At 40.9% G+C, this 20,000-nt stretch overlaps 1 protein-coding gene across 1 annotated transcript in view; it reads left to right on the forward strand.

Moving 5' to 3' along the window:
* Nucleotides 1–377: 377 nt before the first annotated feature.
* zgc:163022 (putative ferric-chelate reductase 1) overlaps nucleotides 378–20,000 on the forward strand; it is a 34,157-nt gene continuing 14,534 nt past the window's right edge. Inside the window, exons 1-10 of the mRNA XM_037536726.1 lie at nucleotides 378–428; nucleotides 4,290–4,473; nucleotides 5,082–5,215; nucleotides 8,056–8,153; nucleotides 10,255–10,390; nucleotides 11,686–11,880; nucleotides 14,027–14,128; nucleotides 15,964–16,108; nucleotides 19,580–19,693; nucleotides 19,885–20,000. Coding sequence (XP_037392623.1) covers nucleotides 4,290–4,473; nucleotides 5,082–5,215; nucleotides 8,056–8,153; nucleotides 10,255–10,390; nucleotides 11,686–11,880; nucleotides 14,027–14,128; nucleotides 15,964–16,108; nucleotides 19,580–19,693; nucleotides 19,885–20,000 — 1,224 coding nt within the window. The 5' untranslated portion in view covers nucleotides 378–428. The remainder of the gene's footprint in view (nucleotides 429–4,289; nucleotides 4,474–5,081; nucleotides 5,216–8,055; nucleotides 8,154–10,254; nucleotides 10,391–11,685; nucleotides 11,881–14,026; nucleotides 14,129–15,963; nucleotides 16,109–19,579; nucleotides 19,694–19,884) is intronic.

Here is a 20,000-nt window from a genome sequence, read left to right on the forward strand (position 1 = left end):
TCCATTTACATAAATCACTCCTAAAGCCACAGTAACAGCCTGTGTAATTCTAACGGATAAAGAGAGGTTGGAAAATGATTCAGGCATGCAAAACTACACATACGTCACAAATGGAGCTCAGCGTCATACAAAATACATAAAAACACAAAAACGAAGGATATGGTCCTTCAAAAGCTGTGAGAGCTCCATTCTTCTCCTCTAATCCCCCCCGGCATGTAGATCACTCTGCTCCTCACAGCGCAGTCCCAGTCTGTTCAATCTTTACAGTGATGTAGTACCAAAGCCTGCAGCCCATGTTACCTGCCAGACTGAGTCTCCGCCCACTATAAGAGCCTGTCTCAGGTGTCTCAGGTGTGCATTCGTCATTGTACCGCAGCGGCTACAACTGGAAGCTTTAGAGACTCCGACCGCTCGTCTCCTCAGCTAAGGTGAGTCAACAGGTGTTCATTTAAAGTTTCCAGTGTTGAAGTCACAGGTAAGACTACCTGATCTACAGGTACTCGCTCCTCTGTACACCTGGCCAGGTGTTGTGTGGTTTATCAGCCTAATGCGCAGGATCAGATGTGCACAGTGCTCTAAAAGCTTTCGTACAATAAGAAATGTTTTAGCCTCAGGCCGTTACAGCTGAGAATATTTGGTCTCACTGGTTTAAGGAACATGTAATTGGGAGTTTGTTATGGTCATTTAAGGGGTTTATTTCAGTGAAGCCTCAGGTACACACATCTATACGGTGTAGTTATTCTGCATTAAGCTTCATTATGACCTGTATTAGTCCACAGTTGGAGGTCTGTTATGTGAACATCATTAAAAATTACATTATAAGTTATAATAATGCACCAAAACCATGATAAGACTTGTTGAACATGAATTAGTCACCTCAATTCATGTTATTTTTATTTACCGTTGTCAGCATTTGATTCTTAAAGGTTCTGCTACAGTAAACATTTTTTAAACATAAGGTCATCATTGGATCACTTTATGACATATTTGATTTATTTTCTTTTTCTTTTTTTGTTCATTATTACAAATAATAATGCAATAATGCAATTATTTGTGATATACAGTCATATACATGCAAAATGTTTGAACAGCCCGGTCAATAATATTTTGGTTTTCTACGTGAAAATAAGTCAAAACAACCCAACTTTAACATATTGGCAAAAAAAAACAACAACTTTTACTCAGGCCACATTTTATTTATTTATTTATTTTTTCAATAAGCTGAATTCAGTACATAAACAGGAATTATACATTAAAATGTGTTGACTTGTTTTTATTTACTAAATTAACTAAATGTGTCACTTGACCAGAGTGCCCAGACTTTTGCATAAGACTGCACTAAAGTAGACGGTAATGAATAAGGCTTAATACAGTTTCATTTGGGCTCCACTGAACGAAGAACAGAACCTTAATTACCTTAATTATTTTATTAAATACTACTAAATATTTTAGGTTGAAACATATTTGGTTTCAGCTTGAGGCTAAAATAGCTATAACAAGATTGTAAATTGTGCAGTGGATGCAGATTAGAACGTGTTTACATGTTTGTTTTACCAAACATATAACACAGTTAATGTATATGTATAGTGCTGTGAAAAAGTATTTGCCCCTTCCCAACACTCCAGTGTTTCAGCTCATCAAACTAAGGCTAAGGCTACGTTTACGCAGCAGGTGAAAGCGGCCAGATCCGATCTTTTTCCTCATGTGTGACGCAGATGTGTGTCTGATAAACACACTGAGGACACAAACCAAAGAAGTGGCTGTGGCCAAATAACGCATACCTGGAACACATTCCGGGTTAGATAAATGGACTATATTCACGTGCCATGCGTGCGAGCCGGCAGGAAGGCAGGTCCAGAACTCCAAGCACAGACAAGCTTGCATGTGATAAAAAGGGGTTGAAAAGTGTAGTTTAGTAGCCACAGAGAGGTGGCTAGTTTTAGTTTTGTGAGTGAAAATAAAGAACACGCTTGCTGGAATCCTCAAAACTGCCTCAAGCGTCCTTCCTGTACCTTGGGTAACGCAGGATGTCCTACAGTGGTGCCGAAACCTAGAAACAGGACAAAGACACACTGAGGGAGTCTCCACAGCAGTGGCCTGCTGGCCAGAACTGCAGGCTGCTCTCCACCACACAGACAGGCAGTGGAGGCAGCTTGAGGAACAAGAGGTGGTGAAGCACCAGGTGCTCAGAGGCCTGCTGGTGGAGTGATACTCTTTGGTGTGCCCAGAGGCAGGAACGTCCCTCCCTGCTCCGAGAGGGACAGGAGCTCTTCTTTCCCGACCCCTCCCTGTTCCGAGAAGGACAGGAGCTCTCCTTTCCTGTCCCCTCCCTGCTCCGAGAAGGACAGGAGCTCTTCTTTCCCGACCCCTCCCTGCTCCAAGAAGGACAGGAGCTTTCCTTTCCCGTCCCCTACCTGCTCTAAAAAGGACCGGAGATCTTCCCCCTTCCCTCTGTGCTCTGAGCAGAACCTTTGCATTGGAAGACACCAATGAAGGAAGCCTGCATCAATGAGGCTCCACCTGCATCTGAAAATGTTGATGAGGCCCTGCGACCTTGGCTGTGTCTGCTGCCTGCAGAGCCTTCCCTAACTTGGTCATGGTCCTTCTGCCCCATGACTTGCCGGGAGCATCCGAGTCTCCTTCCTTGCACTGGACTGCCGAGCCCTACCCAGTCCGAAGTTTAGCTTTCCCGCCCTCCCACCTCGAGTTGGTCTTTTGTCGGGTGGCATGTTTGCTCACCCCTCAGCCCTGCCTCAAGTGTCCTTGCTTTATTCAGGGTAGTACATGCCATGCAACAAAACATTTGTCATGCTGGTTGTGGGAGTGTGCTTTACTCTAACATGGTTAGGTTTTGGTTTTTAATTTTGCTGTGTCTTTCCTCATCTTTGCACATCTCAGCTGTCTGATTTGAACTCTAACTCTTTTAACTCTTATGCAGTCTTAATTGGACAAATGCGGAAAGAACTGTTGGAATAGGTACAGTGAGGACTGCATGGCTGTCAGGAATAGGCTATAGCCTGATGTTATGTGTCACGCATTTGATGCGGGAGTCGGACTTCATCTCCCAGAGTGCTTGGGGAGATCACTTGACGGACCATGGGCACCCAGACTCTATCTTAGGAAAAGACTTCAATACCCAGGATTCCGAGACAGATCACGTGGTTTCCCCCCCACACCTGTCAGCGATCACAGTCGCCTGCGTATTGAACACTTTCACCTGAGAGACTTCAGTCTCAGACTATATAAGCTGGGACTTTTGTTTGTATCTTTGTGAGGTATTGTTAGATGCAATCACTGAGCGTTTTCTCCCCATTGTGGTTTCCGTGTTTCAACCCTTCGCCAAGTTTGACCTGTTCTCGATTCCTGTTTTGCCCTCGAGTACCTTTGCCTGCCTGGACTGTTAGTGTTGTGAGTTTGGACTGGTCTACGATTTGAGTTTCTCCCTCTTTGGATTTTCCTGGCTGCATTTGTTATTAAACTATATAACGTCTCACTCGTGAGCGTCTGGAATTCTGTCCGCACGTTACATTATAGGACATTATAGGACATTATAGGACATTATAGGACATTGCCGCTTTTGTAAACTGTATCTTCCAAGTTGGCCTTTCCTCTTTTTCAGAGTCATACGCAAAAACTTATATCTGATTACACTACAGCTCTTTATCAATTTACAAGATTTCTCTTCTACCACTTGCTCTTGTGCATGACACTCACCCTCCACAATATCCTCCAGTTGGAATCATGGCACTATTACAAAAAAGACGTTTTTATCGCAGTAGACTGATTCTGCTAAGGGAAGTAAGGTGAGGCAAGGGATCCAAACATGAAATCTCCAGTGGGCCCAACTTTGCACCTGCAGATAGATTCAAGATGGACTAAGAATTTCCATTTCAGTGCTTTACGTTACTGAGTACTTCAGTGGTTTTTGAGCATCTAGTGTTGTTCTTTGTCTCAAGTTGCTACTTGGAACTTTTACTTGAGTCATTATGTCATTGTAGACTGAAAAAAAGGAAAAGTTGGGTCAATTTAAAATTTGAAGGCAGCTTTATGGCTTCACTCCTATTTCATCAAGTTGGGTTAACTCAAAAACTCTGAAGTTAGTTGCCTTAAATTTTTAGGTTGACCTAACTTTTTACAGTGTTTTTCAGGTTGATCCACACACTTCTGGTTACTGGTAACTATCAGTCAGTTGTACTGTATTTTTTTTCCCAAAGGATTTGATGCTGTAGCTTCAACATGGACTGTCACATTAGTGCTGTTCTGTCTTTCACTGTGGATTTGTCCTGCAGATGTTGGCCTGGCTGATGCTCCTGGTCTGTGCGCGGATGGTGCAGGGTTTTGACAATGGTTTGGTGTCCAGCAGCTGTGGTAGTATGACCCCCAGCCACAACAGTAATAGTCCCCAAAACAGTCAGGCTCCTTACTCCATCAGCGTGGACAACAGCACCTATACAGACGGACAGGCAATCACAGGTGGGCTGGGCTCGCTTATATTCAGATATTTCAATCTCTTTTGTTTGACTTCTCATGAACTAAACAGCTGAAAATAACAGCCACAGATGCATATCACCGCTGCTGGAACAAACGTATCTCCCTCATATCTCCAAGTTTTCACCTCCAAACGTGTTGTGCTTTACACTGTGTATAAATTTGATGATGAATTGAGCAAACGAAATGACCCAAAAGTGCTTGGAAACATGTGCTCCATTGATTTACATTAAAATGAAAATATGCATTTTCCTTCTCCTGTAAAGTTACCATTTTGGAGATATGAGGTTTTGTTCTGGCAACAGTGATATTTTCAGTCAGAAAAAGCAAAGCACAATGGAATGTTTTCAGTTTCTTCACTAAAGAGAATCAGCTCAGTCACGCTTTCTATATTGTGCTGTATTTGTGAGTGAAACACGGGTCCATGGGGCGAATCTTAGCCAGCTCCGCGTCTTCTCTGTATTGATGGGGGTGGTATGTGTTGTGGGACACTGAGTCTGTATATATATATATATATATAGTGGGTCTATAATTAGTTTAAGGAACAGGAGATAAGCAAATAGATCATAAACATGAGTCTTCTTGCTTTTCAGTGACGCTCACTGCAAACTCGGGCTCGTTTAAAGGCTTCCTGCTGGAGGCTCGAGAGGTTGGAGGCAGCAATCCCATGGGCTCCTTCACTTTAATGGGCACCAATACTCAACTACTGGCATGCTCTTCAGAGGCTGTAAGTTCTCCTCAAGAAATGATTCCATAAAATGCTTAGAAAGATACAAGGATGAAACATGATTGAATCATTAAAGCCATTGATAATCTATGTGAACAACATTCTATGACATCGCTGCTGTCGGACCAAAACCTCGTATCTCCAAAATGGTAACTTAATAGGAGAAGGAAAAAACCTACTTTACTTTTAATGTAAGTCAATGGAACCAGACTATTTTCTGAACTGTTTCTTTTGATCTATTCATCATGAAATTTACACACAATATTAAGGACAGTTGGTATTTTTGGTATGAAATTATGCCAAAAACTGAAAATGACAAAATGTTGATACAGTGTTTTGGTCTGGCAGCAGTGGTAGCCCAATAATCAGGTTATTCAGCACCATCAAAATGGCAAAAAACAAGCATAAATACATTATAGTGTATGTTTTATATTAGACACATAGTGTCAGTAGAAAGGTTTTCATCCAGCCGTTTAACTAAATCCAAGCCAATAACTGAAATTTTTTTTGCAAAAAAGAAAAAAGAGAGAAGAAAACTCTGTTTTGTGCTCTTAAACACATCTGAGACATATGGAGTGAGTTCTCAGAGGGTTCTTTAATATCACGCAACTGGCAAATGGCTCAGGGGAAGTCCATTAGTCAGCTGTAGTACCTTCTGTCAGCTGTTTACCCTTTAATATCGCTGATATGTTTTCTCTCTGATAAGATAAAGGCACATTTAATTCATCTATCAGTCCACGGGAACCTGCTGCCTTCTGTCCCATTTTGTAGCTGCAGCCTCAAAAACAGAACCACCTGATTGGTCACATGACTTTATTCTATTTGTATTTACATTGTTTATTATTCCAGTATGTTGTCACTCATGATTTACCTCACTCCTGTGGCAGCAGCAGGTTCCCGTGGACTGATAGATGAATTAAATGTGCCTTTATCTTATCAGAGAGAAAGCATATCAGCGATATTAAAGGGTAAACAGCTGACAGAAGGTACTACAGCTGACTAATGGACTTCCCCTGAGCCGTTTGCCAGTTGCGTGATATTAAAGAACCATCTGAGAACTCACTCCATATGTCTCAGATGTGTTTAAGAGCACAACACAGAGTTTTCTTCTCTCTTTTTTCTTTTTTGCAACATTTCAGTTATTGGCTTGGATTTAGTTAAACGGCTGGATGAAAACCTTTCTACTGACACTATGTGTCTAATATAAAACATACACTATAATGTATTTATGCTTGTTTTTTGCCATTTTGATGGTGCTGAATAACCTGATGATTGGGCTACCACTGCTGTCAGACCAAAACACTGTATCAAAATTTTGTCATAACTCATATACAGGTATATACACACAACAACAAATATACAAAAATATGCAATAAGATTTATAACCTGAGATAAAAAAGCAATGCAATAATGACTGTACAAGGAGGTGCAAGTAACAGCATATAATGACAATGCTGAATAAGCATGTGCATAATAAAAGGGCAGTAGGACAGTATTTATAGGTCTTTGTCATGTCGAAATCTACATATCAATATCTGAATGGAAGCCTAGCTACTGCAAAGCACCTCGCTTTTAAAGTGCCAGAAGTTGCACTGAGAGAGTGTTAATAGGAGAATCTTTAACCTGCTAAACATGAGTGAGTGAGTGAGTGAATGACTTACAGGCTTAGTCCTTGGGGTGCTTCACATTTAAAAGGCGCTGCACTGAATTAAGCTGATGCAAATACGTACATCAGTTCTATATGGATAAAATACTGTATATTACATAAACACTGTTATTGTCTTTCAGCTGAATACTGTTGCCTCAGGGTAACAAATACTTGTACTTGGTCATCATGTCTATTAGTGCAGCTTGTTGAGGACAACTCTTTGCACCGAGCAACTTCCTTCAAAATTTATTTGCCTTAAAATTACTGGAAAGTTGGAATGTGAAGTTTTTAGCATTCAGTATCATACACATGGCTTTTTAAGGACTTGAGAAATTGCTTAACCCATGAAAATCCCAGGCTTATTACATAATAATGCTTATTATTCCATAACTACAGGGACTTCAATGCAAACTGGCTGACCTATTCTTAGCTTATCGAAGTGTGTAATAAAACGTTGGGCCTGCTGGTGGACCCTGGACTTTTAAGGGGTTCAAAATAAATAGGTTTCTTGTAAGCAACATCATGTGACAGTAGAGTGGATATAACCAGCTTTTTTATTTCAGCATTTTAATATTTAAAGATCATTAAATTTAGTTAATTGTTTCCCCCAATATTTAGAACTAAAAAACATTATTTGTGTGATACTCATTTCTTTTCATTGTTGCACAGTGTTGGCTCAAGACAACGCGCCCAAAAAGACACTGAACATATCACTTTTACAATCCGACATATTATATTAAGTATATCACTGCTGTCAGAAATTTTTTCAGTCTGTGACATCATTTGAAAATGCCTGTTGCCCTTTACATTGTATTTAAATTTCATGATGAAAGAACCTAAAGAAACAGCCCAAAATGACTTGGAAAAATGTCTGGTTCCATTGACTTACATAAAAAGTAAAGTCATTTTTTTCCTTCTCCTGAAAAGTTGCCGTTTTGGAAATATGTGTTTTTCGCAATATTAATGATTAATAAGGGTTAAGAAGAAAAAATGATTAGTGGCAGTTTCATGCAGAACTAGTAGAGTTTTCAAATGATCAGATTATTTGTGCATGTAAATGTATCATCTGAATTATTTTACTCTGATTCAGATTCTTTAGAGAGAGACTAAAACTAAAAATGTCGCACAGTGCTGGTTTTGGAGGCAGATGGAAATAAATTCTGATAAAGTCTGATCTGTTGTCTGATTTCAGAATAAAGCTGTTTCTCACACGTCAGCATCCTCCAAATCACAAATTCAGAGTAAGTGGAAAGCGTCTGCATCAGGAAACAGCAAGAACATTGAATTCAGGTAACAGGGCTGCTCTCTTTATATGTAAACATGTATTACATTGTTAAACCTGAAAATGTACTTTGTTGTTAAGTTGTGAGTTGTTAAGTTGTGTAGAGGGTTTTAATCCTCAAGTGAAAGTGTGACTGCAGGGAAAAAATAAGTGCAGTAAAAACTTGAGTAGCAGTACGAAGCAAGCAGCTCAAAAGCTACTCAAGTACTAAGTTACAGAGGCTGCGTTCACATTTCCAGGCTGAAGAGGCACAAATCCGATTCTCTGCTCTAATGTGACTCAGATCTGGTGTTTTCAGAGCTGTGTGGACACAAATCTGATCTTTTCAAATTCGACCTGAGCCACTTTCATACGTGGTCCTAGACTGGATATGTATCCGATTCATGGCCATGTGACCTTAATGTGGCGCTCAGATTGGAATTCATGCCTGTGCGCCATCATTCAGCGTTACCATGGCAGCAGCACCTAACAGAGGTTAAAGCAGCTCAGCTCACCTTTTCCTCCTCCGTCTGGCTCTAATAATGAAGCTGAGAGCTGATCAGAGTTAATGATCTTCTCAGTGAAGCTCGTTCTGCTCGTTTGTGCTGATGATGCAGTGGTTCAGTCATGTGACGTTACTGAGTAGAAGGAGCTCATGAGGGTCATTTCAGGCCAGTTCATCGCGTTAATGACAGATTTGAATCACTTACCTAAATGAGTGTGAACCATCGAGTCAGAGAGATCGGATTTGAGCAACGAGGCTTGTAATGTGAACTTGGCCATATAGAACTGCAGAGGAACTTCTTAGTTCATCCACCATCTGTCAGTATAGGAGGTGAAGATTGTTGGTCTTGAGATCCCAGATGGTTGCCAAGGTGTTGCTAGGCCATTGCTGTGGTATCCCAGGTGGTTGCTAAGGATATACATTTATATAGGCCTTTGCTATGGTATCCCAGGCGGTAGCTAAAGTTTTGCTAGTCCATTACTATGGTATTCTAGGTGGTTGTTAGGCCATTGCTATGGAATCTGAGTTGGTTGCTAAGGTGTTGCTAGGTCATTGCTATGGTATCCCAGGTGGCTGCTAGGGTGTCCTTTGTGACATCATTTGTGGTAGATAAAACTTTCTCAACATTCCACTGTTCAGTTCCACAAACACAGAAAACTGAACTGAAGTGAACGCTCTAAGAAAACTGTACAAGCGATCAGTCACCAAATCTCAAAAAAAGTATAATAATAAAACAAAGAGGTCGGTTTTGTCAGACCAACTTGGTGAGTAAAGCGTAAAACAGCAGATATTTGAGTAAAATGTATTATGTATTATCCATCCATCCATCCATCCATCCATCCATCCATCCATCCATCCATCCATCCATCCATCCATCCTCCACCGCTTATCTGAGTCCGGGTCATGGGGGCAGCAGCCTAAGCAAAGAGGCCCAGGCCTCCCTCTCCCACGCCACCTCCTCCAGCTCTTCCGGAGGGATACCGAGGCGTTCCCAAGACGGTCGAGAGATATAATCCCTCCAACATGTCCTGGGTCTTCCCCAGGGTCTCCTTCCCATCGGACATGTCTGGAACACCTCCCTAGGGAGGCGTCCAGCGGCCATCCTTACCAGATGCCCGAACCACCTCAACTGGCTTCTCTCAGCGTGGAGGAGCAGCGGCTCTACTCCGAGCCTCTCCCGAATCGCAGAGCTTCTCACCCTATCTCTAAGGGAGATATTAAGTATTATTGTTTGAAAATACCTACAAAAGTACAAATCATTTAAATATTACAGTACATGGATATAATTATTACAACCCACCTCTGGTAGCAAGCACACTCAAGGTTAATATAAACCTAATATAAACATTAAGCAAAGCAAATGACCAGCTCAGATGAACAAGGTCCATGTTATTCATCACTAGCGATCTCCCAAAATCTCTCTGTTTGGGGTAATTTTGGGTGATTATAGGTCCACTACAGAAATAAGGGAGGAAAATTCAGACATATTGACTGCATGTGGAGTAAGAGGGAAAACTGTGTACATTTGATTTGTTCTCAGTAAACCATTCCTTTGATGGATAATCCATCCCAGACTTAATTAGCCTCATGAACTGTTGCATGTTACTTTATCATTTGTTTCCTAGAGCAACAGTTGTCAGGGATTTCTCCACCTTTTGGGTGGGAGTGAAGAGTGCAGCGGTGACCTACAGTGGACCAAAGATTCCAATTGACTCTGCCTCATCTGGGTCTTCTACTCAATCACCAGCCAACTCACGATCGGTGAGTATGCACAGCAGTGTGAAAGAGGGAGAACAGTTCCAGAGCAAATAATATCAATATATTCACTGAAAATGCAGCACTTAGAGGCAGTTACTTCTAAAAATGCTGATATTTAAATGGTGCAAATGATTAGTGCAAACGACAGAACCTTGAGTGGCACTTTATTCTGAGTGTCCTTCTTAGATAAAACAAACTCTCAACAGACGCTCAGTGTCAGGATCAGGAATAGGTTTTGGGTTGAGGTCAAATTTAGGGTTAGGATTAGGGCCAAGGTGAGGGCTAGGATTAGGTTTAGAGTTGATTTTAAGGTTAGGATTAGAATTAGGGCCAGGGTGAGGGTTAGGTTTTGGGTTGAGGTTAAGGTTAGGGTTAGGATAAGGGCCATGGTAAAGGTTAGGTTTTGGGTTGACTTTAAAGTTAAGATTAGGATTAGGGCCAGGTTGAGATTTAGGACTAGAGTTTTGGGTTGAGGATAAGATTAGGGTTAGGATTAGGGCTAGGGTGAGGGTTAGGATTAGGCTTTCAGTTGAGATTAAGATTAGGGTTACGATTACGGCCAGGTTGGAATTTAGGATTAGGGTTTTGGGTTGAGGTTAAGGTTAGGGTTAGGATTAGGTTCTAGGTTGAGGTTAAGTTAAGGTAAGGGTTAGGTGTTGGGTAAGGTTGATAAGGTTGGATTTTGCATAATGGAAGTAACACATTTATAATACATCTACTCAATGTCAGTAATGTATCAACAGAACATCTACAAGATATTTACTTCATGTATGCTTCACTACTGCTACTCAACTGATATGTTGTTGATGTGTTACTGAATCTGTTAGGAGTTTATTAATCACCTACAAAGGACCACTCCAAATAAAATGATACTGAACATTAGTGCCTCTGGTCATATTAAGAACAATTTATAATATGTTATTGTTTAAAAGACAAATTATTTCTTTCTTGATTACTTGTATTGACTCTTGCTCCAGATTAAAATAAATAAATAGATAATAATAATAATAATAATAATAATAATAATAATAATAGCAACAACAACAACCATCTGTGATGGACTGGTGACCTGTCCATGGTGTTCAGGCCTTGTGTTCAGTGAGTCCTGGGATAGGCACCAGCAACCCCTGTGACCCAGGAGGATAAGTGGCTCAGATAATGAATGGATGATGAATTGTAAAAATCATCATCATCGTCATCATCATCATCTATTTCTCTTTGCACTTTAAATGGGCCCTCTAATGCTTTGAGAACCATCCATCGCTGCTCACTGCTAATGCCTGTCTTGCTCTGTCCAGAGTGCCATATCGAATTCTGGTTGTGGGAGCACTAAGACGTGCTTCAGTGACCCCAGCGGCTGTGACCCCTCCTCAAACTCTAAGTGCTACTTCATGTCCGCTGCACAGTCTGCTTCTGGAGCTCCGTACAAGTTTGAAATCGTCGGCAGCGCAGACGGCTACGTCTCCATTGGCTTCTCCGACGACCAAAAGATGGTACGGATTCATCGCATTTAATCACGCTGTTTACGCTGAATTCTCACACAACCTGAGCACATTAGTCGCGTTTACAGTCACCCATGATGATCTCACACTTTTCTCAGTGTCATGTAAAGTCAATTCAGCACTTCATAACTGGCTTATGACACAACAGGTGATAAATACCAAAGCTCAAATTTCCCTTAATAAAACATACAGCTATCTACAATCCCATTTCCAAAAAACGTTGGGACGCTGTGAGGAATGTAAATAAAAAATAGGATGCAATGATATGCAAATCACGTAGACCATATTTTTAAAAGAAAATACTGCAAAGACAACACATCAAATGGTGAAACTCGGAAATTTTATTGCTTTTTGAAAAATATTTGCCCATTTTGAATTTGATGCCAACAACATGTTCCAAAAAAGTTGGGACAGGGGCCTGTTTAACGCTGTGTTTTATCACCTCGTCTTTAAACAACACTTTGTAAATGTTTGGGAACTGCTGTAGTTTTGAAAGTACAATGTTTCCCATTCTTGTTTAATATGAAATTTCAGCTGGTCGACAGTTTGGGGTCTCCTTTCTCATATTTTTCATTTTATAACATGCCAAATGTTATCAGTGGTAACAGCTCTGGACTGCAGGCAGGTCAGTTAATATGGAGCAATGCTGCTGTAATGCATGCAGAATGTGGTTTGACATCTTCTTGCTGAAATTATCAAGGCCACCCCTGAAAAAGACGTCGTCTGGACGGCAGCATAAGTTGCCAAAACATGTATATATCATTCAGCATTAATGGCGCCTTCACAGATGGCACGTCACCCAGGCCATTTGCCCTAATGGCCCCTAAACCATCATGAATACTGGCTTTAGAACTGAGCACTGAAAACAAGCTGAGTGGTCTTTAGCCCGGAGGACACAGTGTCCATGATTTCCAAAAAGAATTTCAAATGTTGATTCGTCGGACCGCCGGACACTTTTCCACTTCCCCTCAGTCGATTTTAAATGAGCTCAGGCCCAGAGAAGGTGGCAGCGTTTCTGGGTCCTGTTTATATTTGGGTTCTTCTTTGTGTTTTAGAGTTTAACAGCGTTTGTGGATGCAGTGATGAACTGTGTTCACAGACAGTGGTTTTCAGAAGTGTTTCTGAGCCCATGCAGTGATTTCCACTACAGAACCATGTCTGTTTTTAATGCAGTGCTGCCTGAGGGCCCAAAGATCACGGTCTGCAGATACTGGTGTTCAGCCTCGTCCCTCACAGACAGAGATTTCTCCAGATTCTCTGAGTCTTTTAATGATATTCTGTACCGTAGACGATGAAAAGCAGAAGTTCTTTGCTAATTTATGTTGAGAAACGTTCTTCTTGAGTTGTTGCTCTATTTGATGGTGGTCTTTTACAGAGTGGTGACCCCTCCTCAACTTTACTTCTGAAAGACTCCGCCTCTCTGAGATGCTTTTTTTAAGCCCAGTCATGTTATTAACCTGTTGCCAATTAACCACCAGGTGTTCATTAAGCATTACACAACTTTACCAGCCCTTTGTCACCCCGTCCCAACTTTTTTGGAACATGTAGCTTGCATCAAATTCAAATTTGCATCAAATTCAAATCCTTTTCAAAAAACAATACAATTTCTAAAATGTAAATGGAATACAGTGTTAAAATGATTGTCACATCATTGTATTTTGTTTTTATTTATGTTTTGCACTGGGTCCCAACCTTTTTGGAAATGAGGTCATATAAAAATGGACAAAAATGGACAAAATTCATGGCTACTACTATTTTTAGCTATATGATGAAACTTTTTGTTTATATAAAAAACCAATGAGCAGCAAAAACAGCCCTATTTGAAATAATTGTGTTCTGTGATGTCAGTCATTTAGATATAGCCACCTATTTAGCCTACGACAGTCTAGCCCCGCCCACTCACACAGAAGTTATAAGGTGTGTTTCAGCTCTGAGGGACTTCTGAATGTGACAAAATACAGGGCAGCCAGTTTGAATAGAGATCATTTACATACGTCAGTCTTAAAGGCACAGTAGCAAAAACAGCCTGTCTAATTCTGAGGGATAAAGAGAGGTCAGGAAATGGTCAAGCAGACCTGAATCACTGTGTGATAATCATTGCTTTTTTTGTGTTTCTGTGCTTGTTTCTGTTTCTAAGGGTAACGATGATATCTATATCTGTGGAAAGGACAGTAATGGCAATATCCAGTTACAGCACGCTTTCTCCACCGGAACTACAACACCGGGCAACATCACACTGGTACTGCTGTTACACTATTATTATCACCATTATATCTCATTATATGTAATTATAACCACACTGATTCACACACACTCAGTCATACACACTCGTAGACTCTCTCACACACACACATAGAACACACACAGCTGTGTAGCAGCACCCCCTGCTTTCAGGATAGCTCAACTGCATGGACCAAATGAAAGAACTTATATATAAACACAGGCCTCATCCAAAACCACATACTATCATCAGTATAGTACAACCCCATTAATCTCACACATGCATGTGAGCAGTTCCTTTAGACTGTCAGTCTAAATAAGGTATATATACACCTCTCTGTGCTTGTTGTAGAGTAGAGTTTGTGCCGCCCTCAGCAGCAACAACTGCAAACAAACGATTACAAGAACTTCTAAAAGACTCATTACTCTGCTGTGGAGGAATCTCAGCCCACTTTTCATTGCAGAATTGTTTTAATTTCGCTACATTGGAGAATTTTTTAACATGAATTGGGGGCCAGTGTCTTTCTTATTGTGGTATCATGTACATTGACCTTTGCTGACGTAAGTGAGGCCTGTAGTTCTTTAGATGTTCATCTGGGCTCTTTTCTGACCTCCTGGATGAGCCGTTGATGCACGCTGTGAAATTTCAGTAGGCCAACCACTCCTGGGAAGGTTCTCTATTGTTCCAAGGTCCATTTGTGGATAATGGCTCTCACTGTGGTTCTCTGGAGTCCCAGAGCCTCAGCAATGGCCTTGTAACCCCTTCCAGATGGGTAGGATTTAATGACTTTGTTTTGCATCTGTATTTAAATCTCTTTAGAGACCTTCTAGCTGCTCCGCATTACCAGACGGGTTCTATTTAAGCGATGTCTAGACTCAGCAGGTCTGACAGTGATCACGCCTGGGTGTTGTTAGTGGAAGTGAACCCAATAGTCAATTGACTTTGGTTAACTGGTGGATTTTCACAGCACTGCGTCATCAGAATAACCTCAAAAGGACAAATACAGTAAAGAGTGATGAGCATTTCTTATCTCTGGTTCCAGATTTATCCTGGACGCTCCCAGCCATTTATTAAATTCCATCAGCAGCACATTGGATTTAGCATAACAAAGTATTAACTAGCCAAATCAGGCATTGGATCATAACTACAGTTATCACTTGTCACGATTGGCCCCTCCCAGTCCTCCATGTGCTTTTTTGCTTCCTTGTTTTTTTCTGGTCCTGCCCCCTTGTTTCCAGAGCCTGCCCTTAATTGTACTACCTGTGCTTATTAACCCTCGTTGTCTCTGTATTTAAGCCCTTTGTTTTTCCCTAGTTGTTTGCTGGTCTTTGTATTGTGCTGTTTGATGTCGTATCTTCTGCCCTCCGTCGATTTTCCTAGTCTCTGTTTTTGTGTTTAGTCTGTATTTCTTTTCGTTATGTCTGTCCCTCCATTTCCCCGTGTTGGCTCTTTTATTTGACCCTGGACTGTCTTGACCCTGATTATGGATTTGCCCCTAATAAATCTCGCTTCTCTCAGCGTCCGCCTCATCATCGCTCCCTTTACATCACATCACTGGGCTTCCGTGAGGTGTTTGGAAATGGTTAAATAAGCTGACCTACATAAAATAACTACTTACTTTATTATTATTGTTTGTATTTATCCTAATATTGTGTTTTTCTAAGCAAATAAACTCTCTTCGCCCAGATAAACAGCTTTTTAAACCTTCGACGCCTAAAACAGTCTCACTGTACTTATAATTTAGCACCCCCGAATATATACCCATCCCAAAATGCCTTGTCACGTCCCTGAACACACCCACATCGTTACCGTGTTGCCTGTATGTTCTCACACTCATCTGTTTGTGTTTGAAGGGGAACGTCTCAGGTTTCAATTCGTCACTGATTAATGGGGTGATCAGCTGCTCCTTCACCTCTGGAAACCCCATCAGCACCACGCGGAGCTCCTCCTCTCAGAGCAGCTACTACATCTTCCTCGCCTACGGCGAGACCCAGACAGGTACGCAGGGACAGCACTGAGCCTCAAGCCAAGTCACAGAAAAATGAGCAGACGTCAAGCTTTGAAGCTTTTCTTACTTGCTTAAATGTAGTTATGTAAAAAAATGAAGTTTGGGGGAGGAGCATGCCTGAAACCCCTCCTTCTTCCAATCACAAGCCCTATAAATTCACATCCTCACCACATCCAGGGTTCACAATCCCCACCGCCACCACATCTCCTCCCTGTTCGTCAGTCTTACATCAGTCCTACTACAGCTATGAGGGGTCTGGTCTTCTAACTACAGGCAGAAGCTGACCAGAACTTCAGTACAAGTTCTCAGAGTTCTCCCCCTCCCTCAATCAGCCTCCCCTCATACTACCACCACCATGCTGAAGGCGTGGTCTGAACTCACAAAATGCAATGAATCAGATTTACTCAAGTTTTAAAAGCAAATCACCAGTTCACATCAGTACAATGTGTAAAATTACTCTATAATATTGTTTAAAGAAACACTGGTCCCACTTTATTTTAAGTGTCGCCAATAACTGTAGTTACACATGAATAACATATGTAACAACAATGTAATTGATGCATATGATGAATTTAGGCAATGTTACAGATGGATTACAGAACTACAGCCTATGCCATTACACATGTGTATCAACTTGTTTTGTGTCATGTAATTAAACAGGTGTAAGTTCTGCACAGGAACTTTCCTTTGGCGCAGTCTTAAAGTTACACTTTAAAATAAGTGGACAGTTCCTGTGTAGCTGTTATGTAGGTACTGTGTAATAATGCAGTTGTAATGTAGACATTGATTTGAGTGTAATGTACCATAAGTAATGCTATAAAAGTTACGCTTTAGGATAAGAGTAATCACATTTATGTTATTACCCGTGTAATTACATGAGAGAATAGGCAGTTACAACTATTAAGATAGAGATGTGTAATTACATAGGCTGTAGAGCTGCAATCCAGCTGTAATAGTGACTAAATCATTAGTAGTTACAGTTGTTACATATGTTATTCACAAGTAACTACAGTTATTAGAAACACGATATAAAGTGGGACCGAAACGCTCATGTATAAGATATTTTGTCGCTGTTGGAGCCAAACAAAAAGGCAACTTAGCTTTGAGTGGGAGTTAATGGAGAAATGATTTTGTGTTTTTATTGGTCTATTCAATTCAAAGTAAAGCGCAGTTGGCTAGTTCATATTATGTTTAAAAATGATTTAAAAATTATTTACCTAAAGACACAGTTTTGGTCAATCATGAGAAAATAACTGTGCAATAAAAAGCTTTTTTGAAGGAAACTTCTACCAACAGTAATATAGGCAATGCCGAAACCTCTACCATCAGTAATATAGGTTTTTGTAAGGAAGACTCTCCAGAATGATTGGAATCCATGTGCCCGTCTACTCCAAAACACAAAAAACAGAGTCAGAGTCAAAAACAGTCCAAACCTCCACCGAAAGGCACCAAAGGGAGATCCAAAAGTAGAGGCTAAGACTATGGACAAGGGTCAAGGCAGTCCAAAATCATAACCGTTTAAGAAACAAGGCTTGGAATTCAGGATGATCTGGCAATACTTCGCAGAGCCCCAGTGGACTGAAGGTCCTTAAATAGGCAGGTAAATGAGCTGCAGGTGAGGTGCAACTAGGGAGTGAGTCAGTATTCAGGTGAGGCTGATCTCTAGTGGCGAAGAGTGATATAACACCTGAGAGTTTCAGTAATACAGAACCAGCGTTGTTGCAGAGATGCTTAACCTCTTACACTTTCAAAACAAACTGTCTGATAAAAAAATCGACGTTTCCTTTTGATGATAGGAGTTTAGGTGACAGTTCATGCCTACATTTTGCTGACTCATCTATCCACACACAAAGGAATAAATAGCTCTGTCAACTTACCGGATCAAACACCTCCTCAGGCTGTGAGGAGAGTAAATACTATAGTTAGGAAATAAGATAAGCTGTAGATGATCATCTCAACATGATCCAACCATCAATTGTAGATATTATTAGATACACATTAAAAAAAAAAAAACATCCTTCAGAGGTTCTTTAGTAAAGAAAATGGTTCTACATAGAACCATGAACACTCACAGAGCCATTTGCATGATTAATGGGTTTGTTGCATCATGAAATTCAAATTCAAATTGGTGGTAAATGGTTCTTTATAGAACCTTTTCGAAAAGGGTTCTACATAGCACACAAAACGCTTTCTGTTACTATTGTTACTGTATTAAGCTTGTAATGATAGAAGAAGCCTTTTTGGTTCCATATAGAACCATCTACCACACATTTTCCATCAGTCTGAAGAACCACTTCACCATGCAAAGAACCATTTAATCACACACTTAAAAAAGAATGTGCTTCAAGGGTTCTTTAGTAAAGAAAATGTTTCTATGTAGAACCATGAACGCTAAAAGAACCCTTTGCATGATTAATGCGTTTTTTACATCAAGAAAGGGTTCTTAGAACCCTTGTAAAGCACCGAAAAGAGTTCTTCTATCGTTGCGGTGTTAAGCTTGTAACAATAGAAGAACCCTTTTGGGTGCTTTGTAGAACCCTACAGAACATTGATGGACATTTTCCATTAACGCTTTCATGAAGCAAAGGGTCCTTTAATCATGCACAGGGTTCTTTGAGTGTTCATGGTTCTATGTAGAACCGTTTTCTTTAGTAAAGATCCCTTGAAGCACCATCTTTCTAAAAAGTGTTTGTTTACACGCTTCTGTAAAACAATCCATGCAGATCCAGCTGCTGTGTTTATTTTCATTTACTTTATTGATGCACACAAGAGTTATTTCAGTGCTAATAGCGCCCTCTAGTGGGGATAATTGTTAACCATGAGTGAGTGAGTTACAAGCAGGTTTTCTCAGATGCTTTATGCATACTCTGAGAGATTTTCTGTTCTGTAGAACTGTAAAATTTACACTGCCCAACCTGTAAGTTTAAATTTAATCCCGCAATTCAATCAGAGTTTTAAGCGATGGTGCAACAGGATTAAGTTTAATCTAGATTTACTGTGACTGCACTCCAGGATTAAAATGACCGTTTAAATGTAACCCTGATTATTTTCAATATAGGTTTGAACTTTGGTGCGACAGGATTAGTAGACAAACCTAGACGTAATCCAAGTTTAAGCTTAGCAGCCCACACCTTAGATGAGCTCTGAATACGGGCTTGGCGGTGACTACATTTACATTTATGGCATTTGGCTGACGCTCTTATCCAGAGCGACTTACAATTGGATTGTTTTACACAGGTAGGTGAAGGTGGTGTTAGGAGTCTTGTCCAAGGACTATTAGTATAGTGTAGAGTGCTGCCCTGGTGGGGGATTGAACCCCAGTCTACAGCGTAGATGGCAAAGGTGTTACCCACTACACTAACCAACCACCACAGACTACAGAACGACGGACGATTTCAGAGGTCTGTCAGTCTTTACCCGTTCTGTGTGATGATGAAACTCTGGATGTTTTACCTGAACAGGTGTGATCCAGGGGCACCGCACCACCCCCTTCATCAGCAGCTCGAAAGTGGACCTGTCCAGCAACCAGAGCCTGGGGAGCAGAGAGGAGTTCCCCCCCATCGTTAAAGCCCACGGTCAGGTCCCACTCACACCAATAATGTCACCTTTTCACCTTTTACACTTCCAGAGTTATTCCTGTCATTTACTATGGATTATATTACAGATTTCTCAAAATTCCTGCATAATTCAGTGTGTAATGATTTTATTAATCCGCATATAATTTAAAATGTTGTGCTCTCCTGCTGATGGGCGTGTTCTCCTGCAGGCTGTCTGATGCTGATAGCGTGGATGACCACTGGCAGTATCGGCATGCTGATCGCCCGCTACTTAAAGAACGCGGCTAAGGGGACCAAGTTCTGTGGCAAAGACTTCTGGTTTGTG

Source organism: Pygocentrus nattereri, chromosome 3 (assembly GCF_015220715.1).
Source record: "Pygocentrus nattereri isolate fPygNat1 chromosome 3, fPygNat1.pri, whole genome shotgun sequence".
Taxonomy (NCBI): domain Eukaryota; kingdom Metazoa; phylum Chordata; class Actinopteri; order Characiformes; family Serrasalmidae; genus Pygocentrus; species Pygocentrus nattereri.